Consider the following 16,895-nt stretch of genomic DNA (forward strand, 5'->3'; position numbering starts at 1 on the left):
CTAATTAAGTTGTATAAATAAAATGTAATTATTATATAGTTATTTATTATTATAAAATGTAGGTCACATTTGTTATAACAATGACAAAGTTGAGCAATGTACTTGTACGTAATTAACCCCAAGGCGCTGTTCAAGAAGCGGACTGAGAGTCCTGTTTCCGTAACAAACTAATTGAAATTTGGCGAAGAATTCTCCGTATTCACGAACCCTGCTTTAATTTGTTTGTAAGAAATAATTGCCCTAAGGCAGGGCTTTGTTTTTTTCCATTAAGAACGACATTGTATTATAAAGATTTTTATAATGAAATAGGAGCATTATAATAAAAAAATAAATTATATTTTTATGTTCAAATGACGTCTAACTTAAAAAAAATACTAAAAAGTAGCTCCTCTATGTAGTGGCGTAGCTAGGTGGACAAGGGCCCCGGTGCATAAGGAAAGAGTCGGGCCCTCATCCCCTCATTCCGCGTAGCTTGAACTTATATTGGCCTTCAAAATTATAGATAGGAACAACAATAGGAAACAATGAGTTCAACTTATCCCTAGTAGGCTAAATCCATACGTCGTATGAGAGGTAGAATATATATGTGTTTAATAGAAGAAAATGTGAATAAATAAACAACGACGCACATGACAATACAGAAACGTACGAATACGGAAATAAACGATTTTTAACAGAATTCCCCGTCCAATTCACAATCTCTTGCGCGCTTTAATTTTTGCGAATTCGTCTATAATTTCACTCAAATCCAAGCTTGACGCCGCCTTATTTTCTATTGCAATGACGATAAATGACATCGCAAATATCATAAATGAGAACTGATGCAAGGCAAGGGCGAATGAAAACTTGACTAAAAAGTTAATGGGTGGAACTGCCGCCATGCTACGCCAGTGCCTATAAAGGCAGAGGCGTAGCATAGCACGGTCGTGAGATTACAAATGCTCGTACCAAAACGTTCTAGTTTCAATATCTGCGGCCGAAGCCGTAATTTCCGACTTTTAATTTGCCACTATATTGTTCACCGTTCGATATTTACAAGGTTACCTTGGAAGGGCGGATTGATACACAGTGTTGCTCGATTTGTCTGAGGATGAAACCACAATTATTCGGCTAGATAAATGTATAATAAATAAGTTTTAGATATTGAACACATCGAGATGAGATCGCGAAATAGACGTACGTAGAAGCACTAACAGCCTGTGAAAATCCAACTACTGGACTAAAGCCTCCTGTCCCTTTTTGAGGAGGTTTTGGAGCTTATTCCACTACGCTGCTCCAATGCGAGTTGGTGGAATACGCATGTGGCAGAATTTCAGTGAAATTAGACACATGCAGGTTTCCTCACGATGTTTTCCTTCACCGTCAAGCACGGGAAGAATTATAAGCACATGAAAATTCAGTGGTGCTTGCCCGGGTTTGAACCCACGATCATCGGTTAAGATACAGGCGCTCTTACCAGTGGGCCATCTCAGCTTTTTGTAATTGGGTGTGTTTTAATAAGGTTAAAACAATATATATGTTTTAGGTATTCTCAGTCGTTAACATAAACTATTGTATAAAAAAAAATCTTCTTGGAACTTAAAATATGAACATATTTAAAATTCATTATAACGTTGGGACTCGTATACCAAAATGGGCTTTAAAAAGGTAACCTATACCTTAAAAGTGCTTAAACAACAAATCTACAGATCAGTATGTTACAGATAACAGTCAACGACCTACAATCCCTTTTAACGTAACAATCGTCTTTTCTCCAAAATTAAATTTACTAACTTTCAATAATAATGTTCCCCAAAGTAACGCATCCGGTATGTTCATATAAACTATAATCCAACGGTCTCCTACTGCAGTAAAGATAAACAAACTTTATATTAGGTCCTTGTTACATATGAAATTAGCGTTTTCTCGTACTGACCACTTTGATCTGAAATATCTCCTCTTTGGTTAAGAATTCCAAATGCAAATTTATAAATTCATTTAGCTGGTACATTTGAGTTTTGAAAACAGTCATTCATTTGTTTTTTCCTCATTATTTTTCTCTTTGGTGTCGCTTATTACCGCACAATGGAAAACATGAAATATCGGTATATTTACGAGTACGAGTTCTACCGTGGCACCAGTGCTGCAGAAATAGCTAGAAGGACTAATGATGTGTACGGCGCTGGTGTCGCAAAAGAAAGCACGGTACGTTTTTGGTTTCAACGTTTTCGTTTTGAAAATTTCGACCTTCAGAACCAACCCCGTGGACGGCCGGAAACAAAGTGGAAAATGAAAAATTAAAGGCTATTGTGGAAGCGGATCCATCACAAAGAACTTCAGAGATAGCTGCAGGCTTCGGGGTAAGTGATAAACCTGTATTAATCCACTTGAAGCAAATCGGAAAAGTAAAAAAACTTGAACGATGGGTACCTCTTAAATTGAGTGAATCGAACTTGCAAACACGCGTCGACTGCTGTTTTACTTTGCTCAACAGTGGATACTGCACGATATTCGAAAGCGCTCGTCGCTGCCCAAAACGAAAATTGACTCAGAAAAAGTTACTTGTGAGTGTTTGGTGGACTAGCGCCGCTGTCGTTCACTACAGCTTTCTAAAATCTGGCCAAACGATTACGGCAGATATCTATTGTCAGCAACTGCAAACCATGAAGAAAGAACTAGCTGCTAAACAACCGAGATTGGTCAATCGCTCTAGGCCACTGCTGCTTCACGACAACGCAAGACCACACACTGCACAACAAACAACCACTAAATTAGATGAGCTACAATTGGAATGTCTACGACATCCACCGTACTCCCCGGACCTTGCTCCAACAGATCACCATTTTTTTCCGGAATTTGGACATCTTCTTACAAGGAAAAAAATTTCAACTCCGATGCGGCAGTCCCAAACCCCTTCAAAGAGTTTATTGATTCTCGCCCCCATGGTTTTTTTGGTAAAGGGATCAATGAACTTCCTATGAGATCGAAAAAGTGCATAGATAACAACAGTGCATACTTTTATTAATTAAATATATTTTACAAAAAAAAATTGACTTTATATTCCTCCCGTACAAAACGCCAATTGCATATGTAAGGACCTAATATTTATTTATTGCATGAGATTTACTAAAAGCTTTGCATTATTATGCACTCCAAACAGTTCTTGCTTAATATACATTTATTTCCAATAATATACTTCTCCACTTAACTAATTATATTCCTACTTACCTCTTCAAGTAAAAAGAATAATGTAAGGAAATAAAATGTTTAATATATTACCATGTAATGGTAATTCCTTTTTTTTATTTGGTATTGTGTTCCCAATTGTTAAATTGTAAAAACAAAACTAGTAGTTTTAATTATCATAAGTTACTAAACACACCATACTGTTGAGTGCTGATTTGTAATTAATATTTTAAATTTACACTAGATATTGGAAATGAATAATTCTTTTTTTTTTAAGAAATTATTAAAAATTAAAAACATATTTTTTATAATCATATAATTCTTCTAGTGATTCACTCATGTTACTATTACTATAAACTTTTAACTAAATAGTTAGTTCTCTAAATTGGACAATACAACGGACAGTTAAACTAATCCCTCCCGTTTTTTCCATTCTTCTTTAAGTTGAGCTTTTTTCTTCTTTTTATAATCTGCTTTCTTATGCTTTTCTTCTTCTAATTTTTTTTTCTGTGCTGCCACACTGTTTTCACCGTTAATGATCCCATCTAATTTTGCAGTTAACATTTCTCGTGCCATTTTTCTGTTTTCATCTTGGGATCTACTGATATGACATTTTACAGTCAACCCTGGAATTATACTAGATCATTATGTTTTACATATAGATAATTATACATTTCTTCATGCAGCATCTATAACCAATAACTATAACTCTTATGCCAAAAGTCAATAGCTTCGAAGACGCTAAACACTGGAATTGCATGTAAGTGAGCTCAACTGCACAAATATATCAGTCGTGGGGAGGCCTAAGTTATCACACTCCATGAGGAGTAATATTAAAATAATATGTAGTGTAAATAAATACTTCTTTGTTAATATACCAAAAAGAAACAGCTAATAATAAGTAAGGATTATTCCTTACATTGCCCACTATTTATATTTATTTTATATGCAATTACATTTAATTCATTATTACAATTAATTAGTCATATTATAACAATATTTATTTATATTTGACATTTACCAATTTCAATATTTGTCTTTTAAATAACTCACTCACAGTCACTTGCACTTTCTTTTATACATCAAAGTCAAAGTAAAAAATATTTATTCAATTGTAATTGAAACTAGATTTTCCATTTGGCAGGTGGGAATAAGATAAGATTTTTAACTTTGACTTTTGACTTTTAAGAGACAATTTTACAAGGCTGACTGTACAATTACATTTCAGTATGTCTCTACTGGCTATTCTCCAATCTAATGGAAAATTTTAAAAACTCCTTTATTCATGAAAATAATTCTTATTATCTATGTGGTAAATAACCAAATTCATTTGTTTTTTAAGCAAAAAAATTACCTGAAGGCACATGTGTTAGAACAACACAGTTAGCATTTTTATTTACAGCAGATCCACCTGGACCACTTCCCCTAACAAATTGTTCGGACAGGTCAGATTCATTGATTTTTGGAACTTTTGAATAGTCTATAGTATGCTTTGATGCTATAAAAATATTCAATAATGCTCTACTTCTTTGGATTAACAGGCAAGTTCTTCCACTCTGCATTTTAGACAATAGAACCACGTTGGAGTAAGGCTTCTCCTTTCTGAAAAATATAACAATAAGATCTCAAAAATTTATTAAAACACTGATTAAACTTTGAAATTGTCTAATTTATTAAGAGAAAACAGCTAACTTAAACAATATAATTAATGAAATATGTTGTTTCCTTCCACATGATTATATCAGCTTGTAAAATTTGGATATAACGTTTGTAATGATGCCAATACACACAATAATTATAAATCTTTAAGGCAGCAGTTTCAGGAACTTGTTACACATTAACAGTAATACTGCTTGCTATGCAAGCAAAGATTTCTATGGCTCATTAATATCATTATTACAATTCAATGTTAAAAAGAACATTTTATCATTACAATTATTGTATAAATATCATACAATTTGCAACTGAAAGAGAACAGCATGCCCACAAACCATATGAACTGTGGAACATAACATCAATTTGCTGGATTCAAAAAAACAGAATGTGTCGCCAATAAGTAAAGTAGCACCAATTGGAGCAGGCCTATGTCCAGCAATGGACTAGAAAAGATTGTTAAATGGATGGATGGATGTATATAACTAGACAACTGATTACTTAATACCTTAAGCGCGTAATTAATATCCTCAGGTTTACTTAAACTTTTGTTCCGTTTAAATTCACTGGATATCCTTTTTTTATAGTATTTAACATCCGTAAACCGAAGTGACTTCGAATAAAGCATTAGATTTTTATATAGTTTCAAAATTTCTGCTTTAGATGCCGACATATTTTTATCTCAAACATGAAATGTAAACAATTCACAATTCCCATTAATGTATATTTATTTTAATTAAACATAGGCAAAAACATAACCTCTAAATCAAAGTAGGTACAATAATTAGGTACCTAGGTATGTACCTACTTTACTTTTCATCTTTAGCCTTTAGGGTCCGTTCACACAGACCGGCTCGGAGAGGAGAGCAGATTTTTATCACGTTGGAAACAGTGTTTTGAGTGATTGTAGTAAAGTTTATTTTTGCATTTGCACCTTTTTTGTCATTAAAAATGCCTGAACGCGCTTCGTGTGAAGTAATAAAAGGAGCCGACCGGCTCCGCTTGCGTGCTCTTTCTCGCTCGCACCCGCTTTCAGATCTCTTCCAGCCGGTCGATGTGAAATAGTTGGCGGCTCCGCTCCGGCCAATTCCAAGCGTATACGACCCGGTCTGTGTGAAAAGAAAAAAGCAGGCCGATGCTCTCCGAGCCGGTCTGTGTGAACGGACCCTTAGTGGCTGTCAAAATAACATTGGCACTATCGTAGACAGAAAAAGTCAGTGATGCCAACTCCTACAAAATATTCCCCCTAGGACCAACTTAAGATTCCCCTGACTATCGAATAAGAACTCATAAATTTTTGTTGTACACTCGGTTTGAGAGGGAATACAAATTAAAAATACATTTAAGTAGCACAAAAAAGCTGCCATATTTATGCACTTTACACATTTACATATATTAATTAATGATCTAATAATATTAATGATGATAACAATGAAATTAAACGATTTTTATTTTTCATGCAGTGACCAGAAATCGAAACTCGGGCCTCCTACGTGTTGTACAAGCACGCTAACCGTTGAGTTAATTATTTAAATCTCAATATGTTATAGTTTTTTGATATTTCAGTTATAGCCACGCTTGGAGTTTCTATTTGATTTAGTTTGTTGGCTGCTTTCAAGGCTTAATATAAATTGTATAGAATCCTACGTTTTTTTTAAGAAAAAAAATCTTGAATAATAAACCTGGACATCTTGATTAATTGAAATTTAGAGGGAAAATTTCGATATTTTTTATCGAAAATCGGTAAATTTTTTAGCTGACGTTGGCAGCACATATGATAAATAGTTATATAAGGTTCCGTCATGCTATTGCTTTTTGCTTTATTGTAAAATTTTATTGTTTTTAGGTGCTTTGAGAGAACAATTACATCAAAACAATCCGCGTAAGGTTAAATTTGCAAAAAAATGTTTATAGTATAACCATTACTAATTAGAACTATAGAATTGCCGAGTGTTTGGTGACAGTTTCGAGTGTTACTTGTGTTCGTGATTGTCGTAGACAGAGAAACTAATAGACGCAATGGCGATTTCCTTCTCACTTACACAAGAAAGAGAACAAAAATTACGTTACAAATGGTTTAGACAGAGATAGAATTATCAAATCTTTTGTCCCTTATCGCGTAACCAGTTTTGTTGTTTGTTTCGCTACTCAAGTAGCGAAACAAATTTGACAGTTGGTGCGTTCACTGTGTTTTTTGTTCAATTTTCACTTGTTTTTATGATATCAAACGATTCTAATTCAGTGAAAAGGCCGAGAAATAATCCTTATATCATATCGATGATTATACATGGTGCATTGTCGTATTGTTTCATGTTAAAGCGATAGCAAGAAGGAAATTGCCGGCGTGTATTTTCAAGCGTAAGTACGACTATTTTGTCCCTAAATATAGCTTCTCAGTGATGCTTATTTATGCCATAGCATGACCTTATATTGCATTAAAATCCTTAAGATAATAGGATTTCCCAGTTTTTTTTATTCATAACCTATAATTATTTATCATGTAAGTGCTGCCAGCGTCAGCTAAAAAAAAATTTCGATTTTTGATAAAAAATATCGACTCGTTGAGAATGCAAACAAATAAATACGGAGTCCAATAATAACCTAAAGTGTTTCGTTATATGTAAATATGTTATTTTATTTTATTCGTTCTCCTATTTATAATTTCCTAACGACGACATTATTTAACATTCTTCATGAATTTATAATATTATTAGATTCCGAGTTAACAAAGAAATATAATTGGCAACCATTCTTTATTAATAATTTAATTGAGTGTTTTAGATTTCAACATCTGAGGAGAATGCTAATCCAGTACCATATAAAGATGCTGAAGAACTATTGATAACAGAAACAAAAACAAACAATGCAACGGTTTTTGGGTGCGGTAGGAAAAAAAATATTTTATTAAAAATATTTTTTAATATGTATAGTAAATATTTAAAAGTAAAATTATTTATCTCCCAAAACAGGGTATGCAGTTACTATGGCAACATTATACGCAACATTGACAAACTATCTCTGTCTCAATCGCGGTTTCACGGTCCCTTGGTCTATTTGTTTCTCTGTCTACGGTGACTGTGTTCTTGGGTTTTTTATATATCAATGACTAAAACAGAAAACAGTGATGTCTTATTGAAAACAGTAAATCTACTGTAAAAACAATGAGGTTGGCAGCACTGCATTGGCATTTGACTTTAGCTGTTTGGGACGTAACCCTTCTCTTGATGATCTAAAATCACTGCCCTAGTTGCCTGCTTCTATTGGTATAGATGTATGGTATTTCTAATAAAAAGTTAGTAATACTCATACACAAATGTATGGAAATCATAGGTGACTTTTTATTGCTTGTATCTAGGAGTGCGAAATTAATTTGCCCACAATTCAGGTTTTAAAATCTTTAATATGTCTCTCAAAATGTATGCAATTTAATTGGCGCTGCTGGAGCTAGAAAGTACAATTTGCAGGAATGCGCTTAATAAAATATAAAACAAGTTTATATACAATTACCAAATAAAATATCCAAAACAGACTACGTAGTACGTTAAGAATTCATCATTATATTGGGTGCCTACTTTTTTTTATCGCTGAAAAAACGCATTACGCGTTTCCCCCACAAGAATAGGGGAGTATGTGGGGCTCGCCGGTGTCCAAGGTGCCAAATGCGTCCCGTTCATCGGAATACCCACTTAACTAAAAAACCAGCGGTACCCTTTCCGTCTAAACGAGGAGCGCCACGGGATCGCTTGCGCATGCTACCGTGACGCTCTGACGGCTGGCCCGCGTATGCAGGCCTAATTTTAGGTGCCTTCATCGACAAGTATTAACAATATTTCAGGTATAGTCCGCCTAAGTGGGCCTCCATTTCTATGGGGGTTCCCGGAGTACAGAGACCCCCTAGCCCCAGCGACGCTTACGGCGGGGGGAGAAGGTGCGCATAACGTCGGCACCTCAGCGGGTAAGTGGCACTCTCCTCACGCTCCCGCTCCGCGGCATGTTTATGTATGTATAGCCTATTTCAACCATAAAAAGGAGTAAAGACCAATAAAAAATTTAACATTGACTTGACGCGATATCATTGGTCGAGATTTAGAAGATAATCTATGATAATTATTATGGGTTCGCTACAAAAATTGCGGTTTGAATTTCGGCAAAGTGTTATCGGAACTTTGGAAGTAATATTAAAGCGGATATAAATAGTTTAGTGAAATAGTGCCGCATTATAAAAAAAGATATATTAAGCAAGAAGTGTGTGTAGTGTATAATATGACAGAGGTATTAGAAAATCGCATGTAACATGTAAATATAAGTTTGTTTACCTTTACTCTTTCTTCGATTGGAGTAGGCTATAGGTGCTTGGAAGGTGTGTAATTGTTTAACTGCAGGAATTATATTGTGTTTTCAAAACTTTATATCTCGTACTTAATAATCTAATCTAATGATAATCATCTAAAATAAAAGCCAATCACGAGTAAAAATCTACACTAACAAACAAGTAACAACGTCTCGCGAGTCACCAACGCTATTTTGCAGACGTTACCGGTACCACGCGGACCGTGCGTTTCTCAATTGTAGTTCTGATTCCATTCTGATCGCGCGATATCTGAAATAATATTACTTCTAGCTACAGTAGTGTTATTCTCACTTTTCTCCGTTTAAAGACTCATATGAAATATTTCTCTCTACACACCCAATGTCAGCGAAGGGACCACAGATCACGAGTAAATAAGAAAACAATGAGGTCGTTTTTTTACACGAACGCAAGTAGGAATTAAATATATTAAACTGTCAGAATACACTTAATTTCTTGTGGTTATATATAAAAAATGTAGTTGAATTTTTATATAGAGTTAATTAAACTCCTGGGATTTTTTTTTACATAATGTTAAATCACAAACAGAGTTTCGAAACCAAACAATGTAAAAGCATAGTCTAAACGCCATCTGAAAATGAAAAATAATGAACAGAATTCATTACAAATTGTGGAGTGCAAATTGCAATTTTAAAAAATGCGTAATAATAAATAATATTTGAACAGACAAAACAAGCAGTCATTTTTCTTAGTTTAGACAATGATAATCAAATCCTCCTGGTGATATTTAAATTGTTATGCTAATTGCTAATTGCATAACAATTTAAATATCACCAGGATCTTATTAATAAGATATAAATAAAGACATTTTTACAAAGCAACATGGGAATTCCCTTTCCCTGACAGCATGACGAATAAGCAAGAAGACGTTCGGAAATCTTATATTGCAGTCATCAAAAATATTGTTCTTATAATATATTAAATGATTATTGTTAGGATAAAATTAAAATAACCTTATAAAAACCTTGATATTTTATGTCTCTTTGTTTTTTACATCTATTTATACATTTTAAACACCACGACTTATAATTTTGTAAATGTAAAGTACTGATTACTAAATGGGTTTTTTTCATTATGAAAACATACTCTGTGTACACTGTACAGTACAGTACAAGTCAAGTGATTTTATAAATACTTACATAAATAGTGCCATTATTATTACTTTTTTGGTCATTAATATTTAAATGCAGATTACATTTACTTTTTTATTGGTATTAGAAAACTCCTAGAAATTATACATATATTTTATATCTGTGATTAAGATTTATTTACTTATAAGATAATAATATAATTTTAATTTTTTTTGTTATTATCAATCTAAAACTATGTTGAAAATGCTATGTTCAGACGCTGAAACTCAACCTGTGGATAACTTGTTTAAAAATATAAATACTATTAATGTTGATACTTTGTTAGAAGTACAAAAAGATGTCTATCCTTATGATATGGTTTCCTTAGTTTTTCTCTTATATGATACTCCCGAAACAGCTCTTCAAAGATTGATTTTTTATCAAAGAGTTTCAAAAGATGTTGAAGCCAATAGTATGAACTTGCTTTACAGTTGGGCACTATATGCACAGTCTCGACCTACCTGGAGGTATGAGTTTCTTGAAGCACTTACCATATGTAGGCTTTACAATGTGATCAGAAAACTGGGATTTAATGTGTCTCATGTAAAAAAGCATTATTTGCCAGAAAACATTCATGTTACAGTCTACATAGATCCTATGAAGAAAGCTCTGTATAGAATATGTGAAAATATGACATTGGAACATTTGTCAAAGTTTAAAAGAACTTTAATTTCATATACTATAAATATCACTGAGCATGACACATGTGAAATTATCTTCTTGGAACTTATGAGTCAAAAATTCATAAAATTAGGACAATACAACAAAGAAACAAAAAAATATAACAGTAATTATGATATTGAGGAGCTTGCAATAATATTTGATAACTTAAGCAGTTTAAGTGAATATGCAACAATTCTAAGAGAAATACAGAATCAGATTAATAATCCAAGCCATATGGATTCTATACAAAAAGTAAGCAGTGTAGATAATAAGCTAAATTCAAGAATAAAGGACTCTCTAACCCAGAGTAGAACAACTGTTAATGATTTTAAAGAAACATTTGAGTACATCCATCAGTTACAATTAGAGGAGGAACCCAATTCAAACTTCAAGTCAGATAAAAGTAAATTAGGATCAGATGCTTATGCTTTAAAGAACCTAAAACGAATTGGTGTATGTTGTATTATAAATCAAGAAAAATTTTACCCATCAAAACACAGTATCAAGCATAAAACTTCGGCACTGTTGTCTGATCGTATAGGATCCACATGTGACCTCATCGCTTTAGAAGAGACAATGAGTTCATTAAATTTTAAAGTAATAAGTAAATCTAATTTAAATCAAACAGAAGTACATCAATTTATAAAAGAAGTTATTAAGAAACATGTTTACCCTGATGATAGTGTATTTATGCTTTGTATATTATCTCACGGTGTAAGAGGACATGTGTATGCAGCAGATTCAACAAAAATAAAAATTGAAGATATACAGAATTTACTGGATTCAGATGAGGCAGTTCAACTTTATGGTATACCTAAAGTTTTAATTATCCAAGCATGTCAAATTGATTCAGAACCAGATGTAGGTAGCAGGCTAGTGGCTGACAGTCCTAATTCAGGTTTCTACTTGAAGAAGTCACATTTCCTTATATACTGGGCCACAGCTCCTCAGTATGAAGCTTTCAGAAATGAAGATAAAGGTTCATTGTTCATACAATCATTATGTCTCCTCATTAAGAAAAGAGCCAAACATGAACATTTGTTTGACATTTTTACCAAAGTCACGGACTATGTGACACATCTATGCACTTATCTACAGCGCCCTCAAGTGCCAATTTTTGAAACTACATTAAGAAAAAAATTATATTTATGTTTACCACAATAATTTACAATATGTGTATATATTAATGGAAACAAACTTTTTGTCGCTTTGTTTAATTTCATAAAATGTAAAGGCCATAATTTATCCAATATTTTTGGGAGTATTATTGTGTACATTATTTATGTATATATAAATCTGAAAGCTCTCTATTGCTTTTGTATATTATGAATTATATTGTATTATTAAATAAATACACCATTTATGCTATACGTAAATTGATACAGGAAAATAAGAAGGAATTATTAGGATAATTGCAAATATGTATACAGAGACACATCACAAGAAAGTACATTTAATATTTAGTTATTAGTGAATAATAATAATGTCATCCAGACCAATTTCGGCCATGGCGGCCAATCTCAACAGAGATTAGCCAACTACGCAAGAGATATTAGAGTGCAACTGTGTTTACACATGCACTTGTGCACTATAATATCTCCTGCATAGATGGCTCTTCTAAATCTCTCTCTTCTAATCTCTCTTGAGATTGGCCGGCGTAGCCAAAATCGGTCTGGAGGACATTATTATTATTATTAGTGAATTGTAATATTTAATTATTATTTGGCATTTAGATTTATATAGCAGATTTAATAATTAAATCACTGATTCAAGTCATAAAAGAAATATTTTAAAGAAAATGTTAATAAATATAATAGTATATAAAATTAACAATTTCAGTTGTATGATATGTAAATGCAAAATTTAGAATAATTATATTTTTAGTATATTTTTGTAATTGTTTTGTGTATTTTAAAATAATAAAATAAATTAAGCAATTCTTTCAATATTTAATGAGACATCAGTTTTTGTAAAGTCCTTTAAAGCAACTTCAAAGGCATTTCTTTCCTCATCGCTTCTTAGTTTAGACCACATAGATTCTAAATATGTCCGTTGATGCTTTTGTATAAATTTAAAACTGTGTTTTAAGGTGGCACCCACATGTAGAGTTTTCAAAGAAACTTCTAATTTACCTATTCTAGTAATAAAAGGTAAACTACTGGTGACAAATCTATGTGGGCCATGTCTTGATCTGATAATTGCTATCCTAGTATTTTCGTTACAATATTTTGTTAGGAATCCATATTTAACTGCAGCTATACCAAAATCGCCATGTAGCTGTTGGATTTTTTCAAAGATTGAATCATTTAATAATTTCGATTTCAAACTCAGAGGTTTATGCTCTGGCACTGTTGGTGAAACTACCTCGACAGTTATATACCTGCAAATGAAATATTCAAATTTAATGTATATTTTTAAAAACAACAAAAATATAAAAGTAATTAATGAACTGTTACCTATTTTTAAAGCGTACCATATCTACACTGTCACAGTTTTGATTATTTTATAGAAGTATAAATGATGTATTCTATTAAAATCGGGAAGGCAACAATTTAATTGACTAGGTTTAACAATGTGGTGCAAAGAATCTCTTAATATTTCGTGATTTATTGTTGTTCTTATTTGACAGTTGACAGTTGGCACGACTGTCACCACGGTAATAAAAATAATAAACCACGGTAATACCGCATAATCATCAAGACTAATTCCATGGGGCTCAAAAAGAACATCAATGGTGGCAAGAGCCCAAGAGCTGTTTGTAATGCATAATATAGCACAGCAAGTAATACACGTTTTAAAATTTAGATAAATAAAAAATCTATATTAATATTCACAAGAAATAATTAGTTATTGTACTTTAATGAAAGATTTTTGTTTTTTTATTTAAACATAATAATATAGCTGTAACATATGATCTCTTCTACAACATCGATATCAATAGATCAATATTGAAAGAACAAATCACCAAATTGTAAACGGTACTCTCAGTCAAAACTCGTTAACTCAATGGGTCAGTAACCAACGTATAATGGAGGCTTAACAATATTAAAGTTAGGTAATAGTGGTTATGATAAATCAATAGAGCTAAAACTTGATGCCCCTTTTACTTTCGGATGCCGCCAAATTTGAAAGAACAATTTGTGTTTACATTGCATAAAGGTTAAAAACAGTATAATTAATATTTATTTATTACTTGTTATTGTATAAAATATTAAATCAAATAGAAATTGTATTATGTTACTGTGGATGTGATGGGCAGAGGTTAAATAAATACCACCTTTATCTGAGCGTTGTAAAGTCAAGGTCGTTATTTCATTACTCCTTTTATCTTGAAAATTGTTCTTGGATTATATTATGTTTATAGACAATAAATATTTTACAATAAGGTACGTAGACGTTGAGTAGAACGAAGAGAATATGCAGTTTTTAAATTAAAAAGAACAATATAATTTTTAATTTCGTAGTGTATTTTTTATAATAACTTTCCAAAACTTCAAATTATGCTCGATTTATCTAAATATTATGAAACGATTTGTTTCATACTTTATTGCTTAGTAATATATTAATTAATTGTAGAACCATAAACTTTGTGAAGTGAATTAGCTGAAGAAATGAATTTGAAATATTTTATTGGTGTTGATGTTGGTTCTGGAAGTGTGCGAGCGGCATTGGTGGATAAATCAGGCCATATAATAAAGACATCAGTAAAAAATTTACAAACCTGGAAACCAAAAGCTGACTACTATGAACAATCTTCAAACAATGTGTGGGAATGTTGTGAATATGTTATAAAGGTCATAATTATAATATATAAGCTTAATTATAATTTAAATTTATGTAATTATTTATAAATGTTATCCATTTAATTTTCAGGCTGTAGTAGAAAATATTGATCCAGCAAGTGTGATTGGTATAGGATTTGATGCAACATGCTCTCTTGTAGCGTTAGATAAAAATGGAAATCCCAAAGCAGTAAGTGATTCTGGTAACAATGAACAGAATATAATAATGTGGATGGATCATCGTGCACAGACTGAAGCTGATTTAATTAATAAAACTGGACATGGAATACTGGAATATGTTGGTGGCAAAGTTAGCTTAGAAATGGAAATGCCTAAACTTCTATGGCTAAAGAAAAATTTGCCAAATCAGTGGCATGATTACGGTTTCTTCTTTGATCTTCCAGATTTCCTAACTTGGAAGGCGACTGGGTCAATGAGTCGTTCTTTGTGTTCATTGGTATGCAAATGGAATTATGAATGTTCAATTGATGGAAAAAAAGGTTGGAATGTGGACTTTTTGCGAAAAATTGGTCTTGAGGATTTAGCTGATAAAGACTTTAAGAAAATTGGAAAGAAAGTCTTAATGCCCGGTGACTATTGTGGAGGCCTTACTAATGAAGTAGCTAGATCACTTAACCTTTTGGCAGGTACACCAGTTGCTACATCAATTATTGATGCACATGCAGGTGGCTTGGGAATGATAGGAGCAAAAGGACAAAATATTGATGATAACATGTCCAGCAAGCTAGGATTAATTTGTGGTACATCTACATGTCACATGGCTGTTAATGCTGAACCGGTTATGGTCAAAGGTGTTTGGGGTCCCTATTTTAGTGCAATGGTACCTAATATGTGGTTAAATGAAGCAGGACAAAGTGCATCGGGAATGTTATTAGACTTTGTTATAGCTAGCCACCCAGCTAGTGCAAAACTTTTAAATAATTGTAGTACGGGAGAGTAGGTATTTTTTCAATTCAAACCTTCTTTTAAGTTGCTTTACTTAAATTATAGTTTTTTTTTTTAATTGTGTTAATAATTTAAAATCAGTACTATACTTAATAGTACTTTACCATATCTTTTGCAATTTTGCACTAATGTTTTGTACTATTTTTAGTGCAAGAAATCATTTAAGAGGATTGCTAACACAAATGGCAAACAATCAAGGTCTTGAAGATGTAAGCTTGTTGACTAAAGATTTTCATGTTTGGCCGGATTTCCATGGTAATCGCTCACCTTTATCTGATCCTGCAATGAAAGGCATGGTTATTGGTTTAACTATTAACAGTAGTGAAGAAAATTTGGCACTGCTGTACCTTGCAACTATACAAGCTCTTTCGGTAAACTCTCTTAACTACCTACTAACTTAACTAATTAATTATCTTTAATTTATTAACAATTCTAAATGAAAAAAATATTTATTTTATTTACAGTATGGTACAAGACATATAATAGATGCTTTGCTACAGGCAGGCTATGCACCGTTCAAATCCTTACTTGTATGTGGTGGAATCACCAAGGACCCATTATTTGTCCAGATACAAGCAGATTCAGTTGGTCTACCCGTATTGAAACCACATGAAAAAGAATCTGTTTTGGTGGGAGCAGCAGTTCTAGGAGCCTGTGCTTCAAGTTATTTTAACAATGTACAGGCTGCTATTCAAAGTATGGGTGGAACGGCAGATGTTGTGAAGCCGAATCTGAAAATTAAATCATACCATGATAAGAAATACCAAGTTTTTCTAAAAATGTTTCAAGATCAATTACTATACAAAACTATCATGAATAGTTAATATAAAAGTTGTTTAAGAAAAAATGATGATAATGTTTTTATATAGGAAAATTAAACATATTTTTTGTATAGTTTTATAATTACATTCAATTAAAGGCTTAAGTACAATCATTTAAATAAATAATGAGATGTGGTTATTTTAGTCCAGAAGAAATTAAATTTTCTTAAATGCATTTTATTTGTTTTGTTTTTTAATAATAATAATAAGAGCAAGTTTATTATCACTTTTATTATAAATTTAATTGTTTGGGTTATTTGAATTAAATTATGGCATACGGATTTTTTATATAATAAACATAAAAAAATAGTTTCATCCTTATTAAATAAATAAAATAAATGTTATA

At 32.3% G+C, this 16,895-nt stretch overlaps 4 protein-coding genes across 6 annotated transcripts; 2 read left to right on the forward strand and 2 right to left on the reverse strand.

Annotated features, from left to right (window-relative positions):
• Positions 1-3,570: 3,570 nt before the first annotated feature.
• LOC126770384 (mitochondrial translation release factor in rescue) lies at positions 3,571-4,727 on the reverse strand. The gene is made up of 2 exons (XM_050489781.1): positions 4,520-4,727; positions 3,571-3,791 (listed from the first exon to the last, which is right to left on the reverse strand). Exons 1-2 carry the CDS (start codon positions 4,725-4,727, stop codon positions 3,571-3,573), a joined length of 429 nt encoding a protein of 142 aa, XP_050345738.1.
• A 1,893-nt stretch (positions 4,728-6,620) lies between these two features.
• LOC126770185 (FGGY carbohydrate kinase domain-containing protein) lies at positions 6,621-16,724 on the forward strand. Of its 3 annotated transcripts, none has more exons than XM_050489427.1 (6): positions 6,621-6,700; positions 8,654-8,773; positions 14,557-14,774; positions 14,854-15,719; positions 15,877-16,099; positions 16,193-16,724. In XM_050489427.1, exons 3-6 carry the CDS (start codon positions 14,592-14,594, stop codon positions 16,550-16,552), a joined length of 1,632 nt encoding a protein of 543 aa, XP_050345384.1. In that variant the 5' UTR covers positions 6,621-6,700; positions 8,654-8,773; positions 14,557-14,591; the 3' UTR covers positions 16,553-16,724. The 3 variants fall into 3 exon arrangements, with proteins under 3 accessions (XP_050345384.1, XP_050345383.1, XP_050345382.1); XM_050489426.1 differs by having other exon boundaries at positions 6,634-6,705; XM_050489425.1 differs by lacking the exons at positions 6,621-6,700; positions 8,654-8,773 and adding an exon at positions 14,230-14,366.
• LOC126770186 (caspase-8) lies at positions 10,253-12,731 on the forward strand. The gene has a single exon (XM_050489428.1). The coding sequence runs from the start codon at positions 10,513-10,515 to the stop codon at positions 12,142-12,144; it is 1,632 nt and encodes a 543-aa protein (XP_050345385.1). The 5' UTR covers positions 10,253-10,512; the 3' UTR covers positions 12,145-12,731.
• On the reverse strand, positions 12,825-13,721 carry LOC126770244 (ribonuclease P/MRP protein subunit POP5). Its single transcript, XM_050489524.1, has 2 exons — positions 13,437-13,721; positions 12,825-13,360 (listed from the first exon to the last, which is right to left on the reverse strand). The coding sequence occupies exons 1-2, from the start codon at positions 13,454-13,456 to the stop codon at positions 12,910-12,912; spliced, it is 471 nt and encodes a 156-aa protein (XP_050345481.1). The 5' UTR covers positions 13,457-13,721; the 3' UTR covers positions 12,825-12,909.
• Positions 16,725-16,895: the final 171 nt, after the last annotated feature.

The sequence above is a fragment of the Nymphalis io genome, chromosome 8 (assembly GCF_905147045.1).
Source record: "Nymphalis io chromosome 8, ilAglIoxx1.1, whole genome shotgun sequence".
Lineage (NCBI taxonomy): Eukaryota > Metazoa > Arthropoda > Insecta > Lepidoptera > Nymphalidae > Nymphalis > Nymphalis io.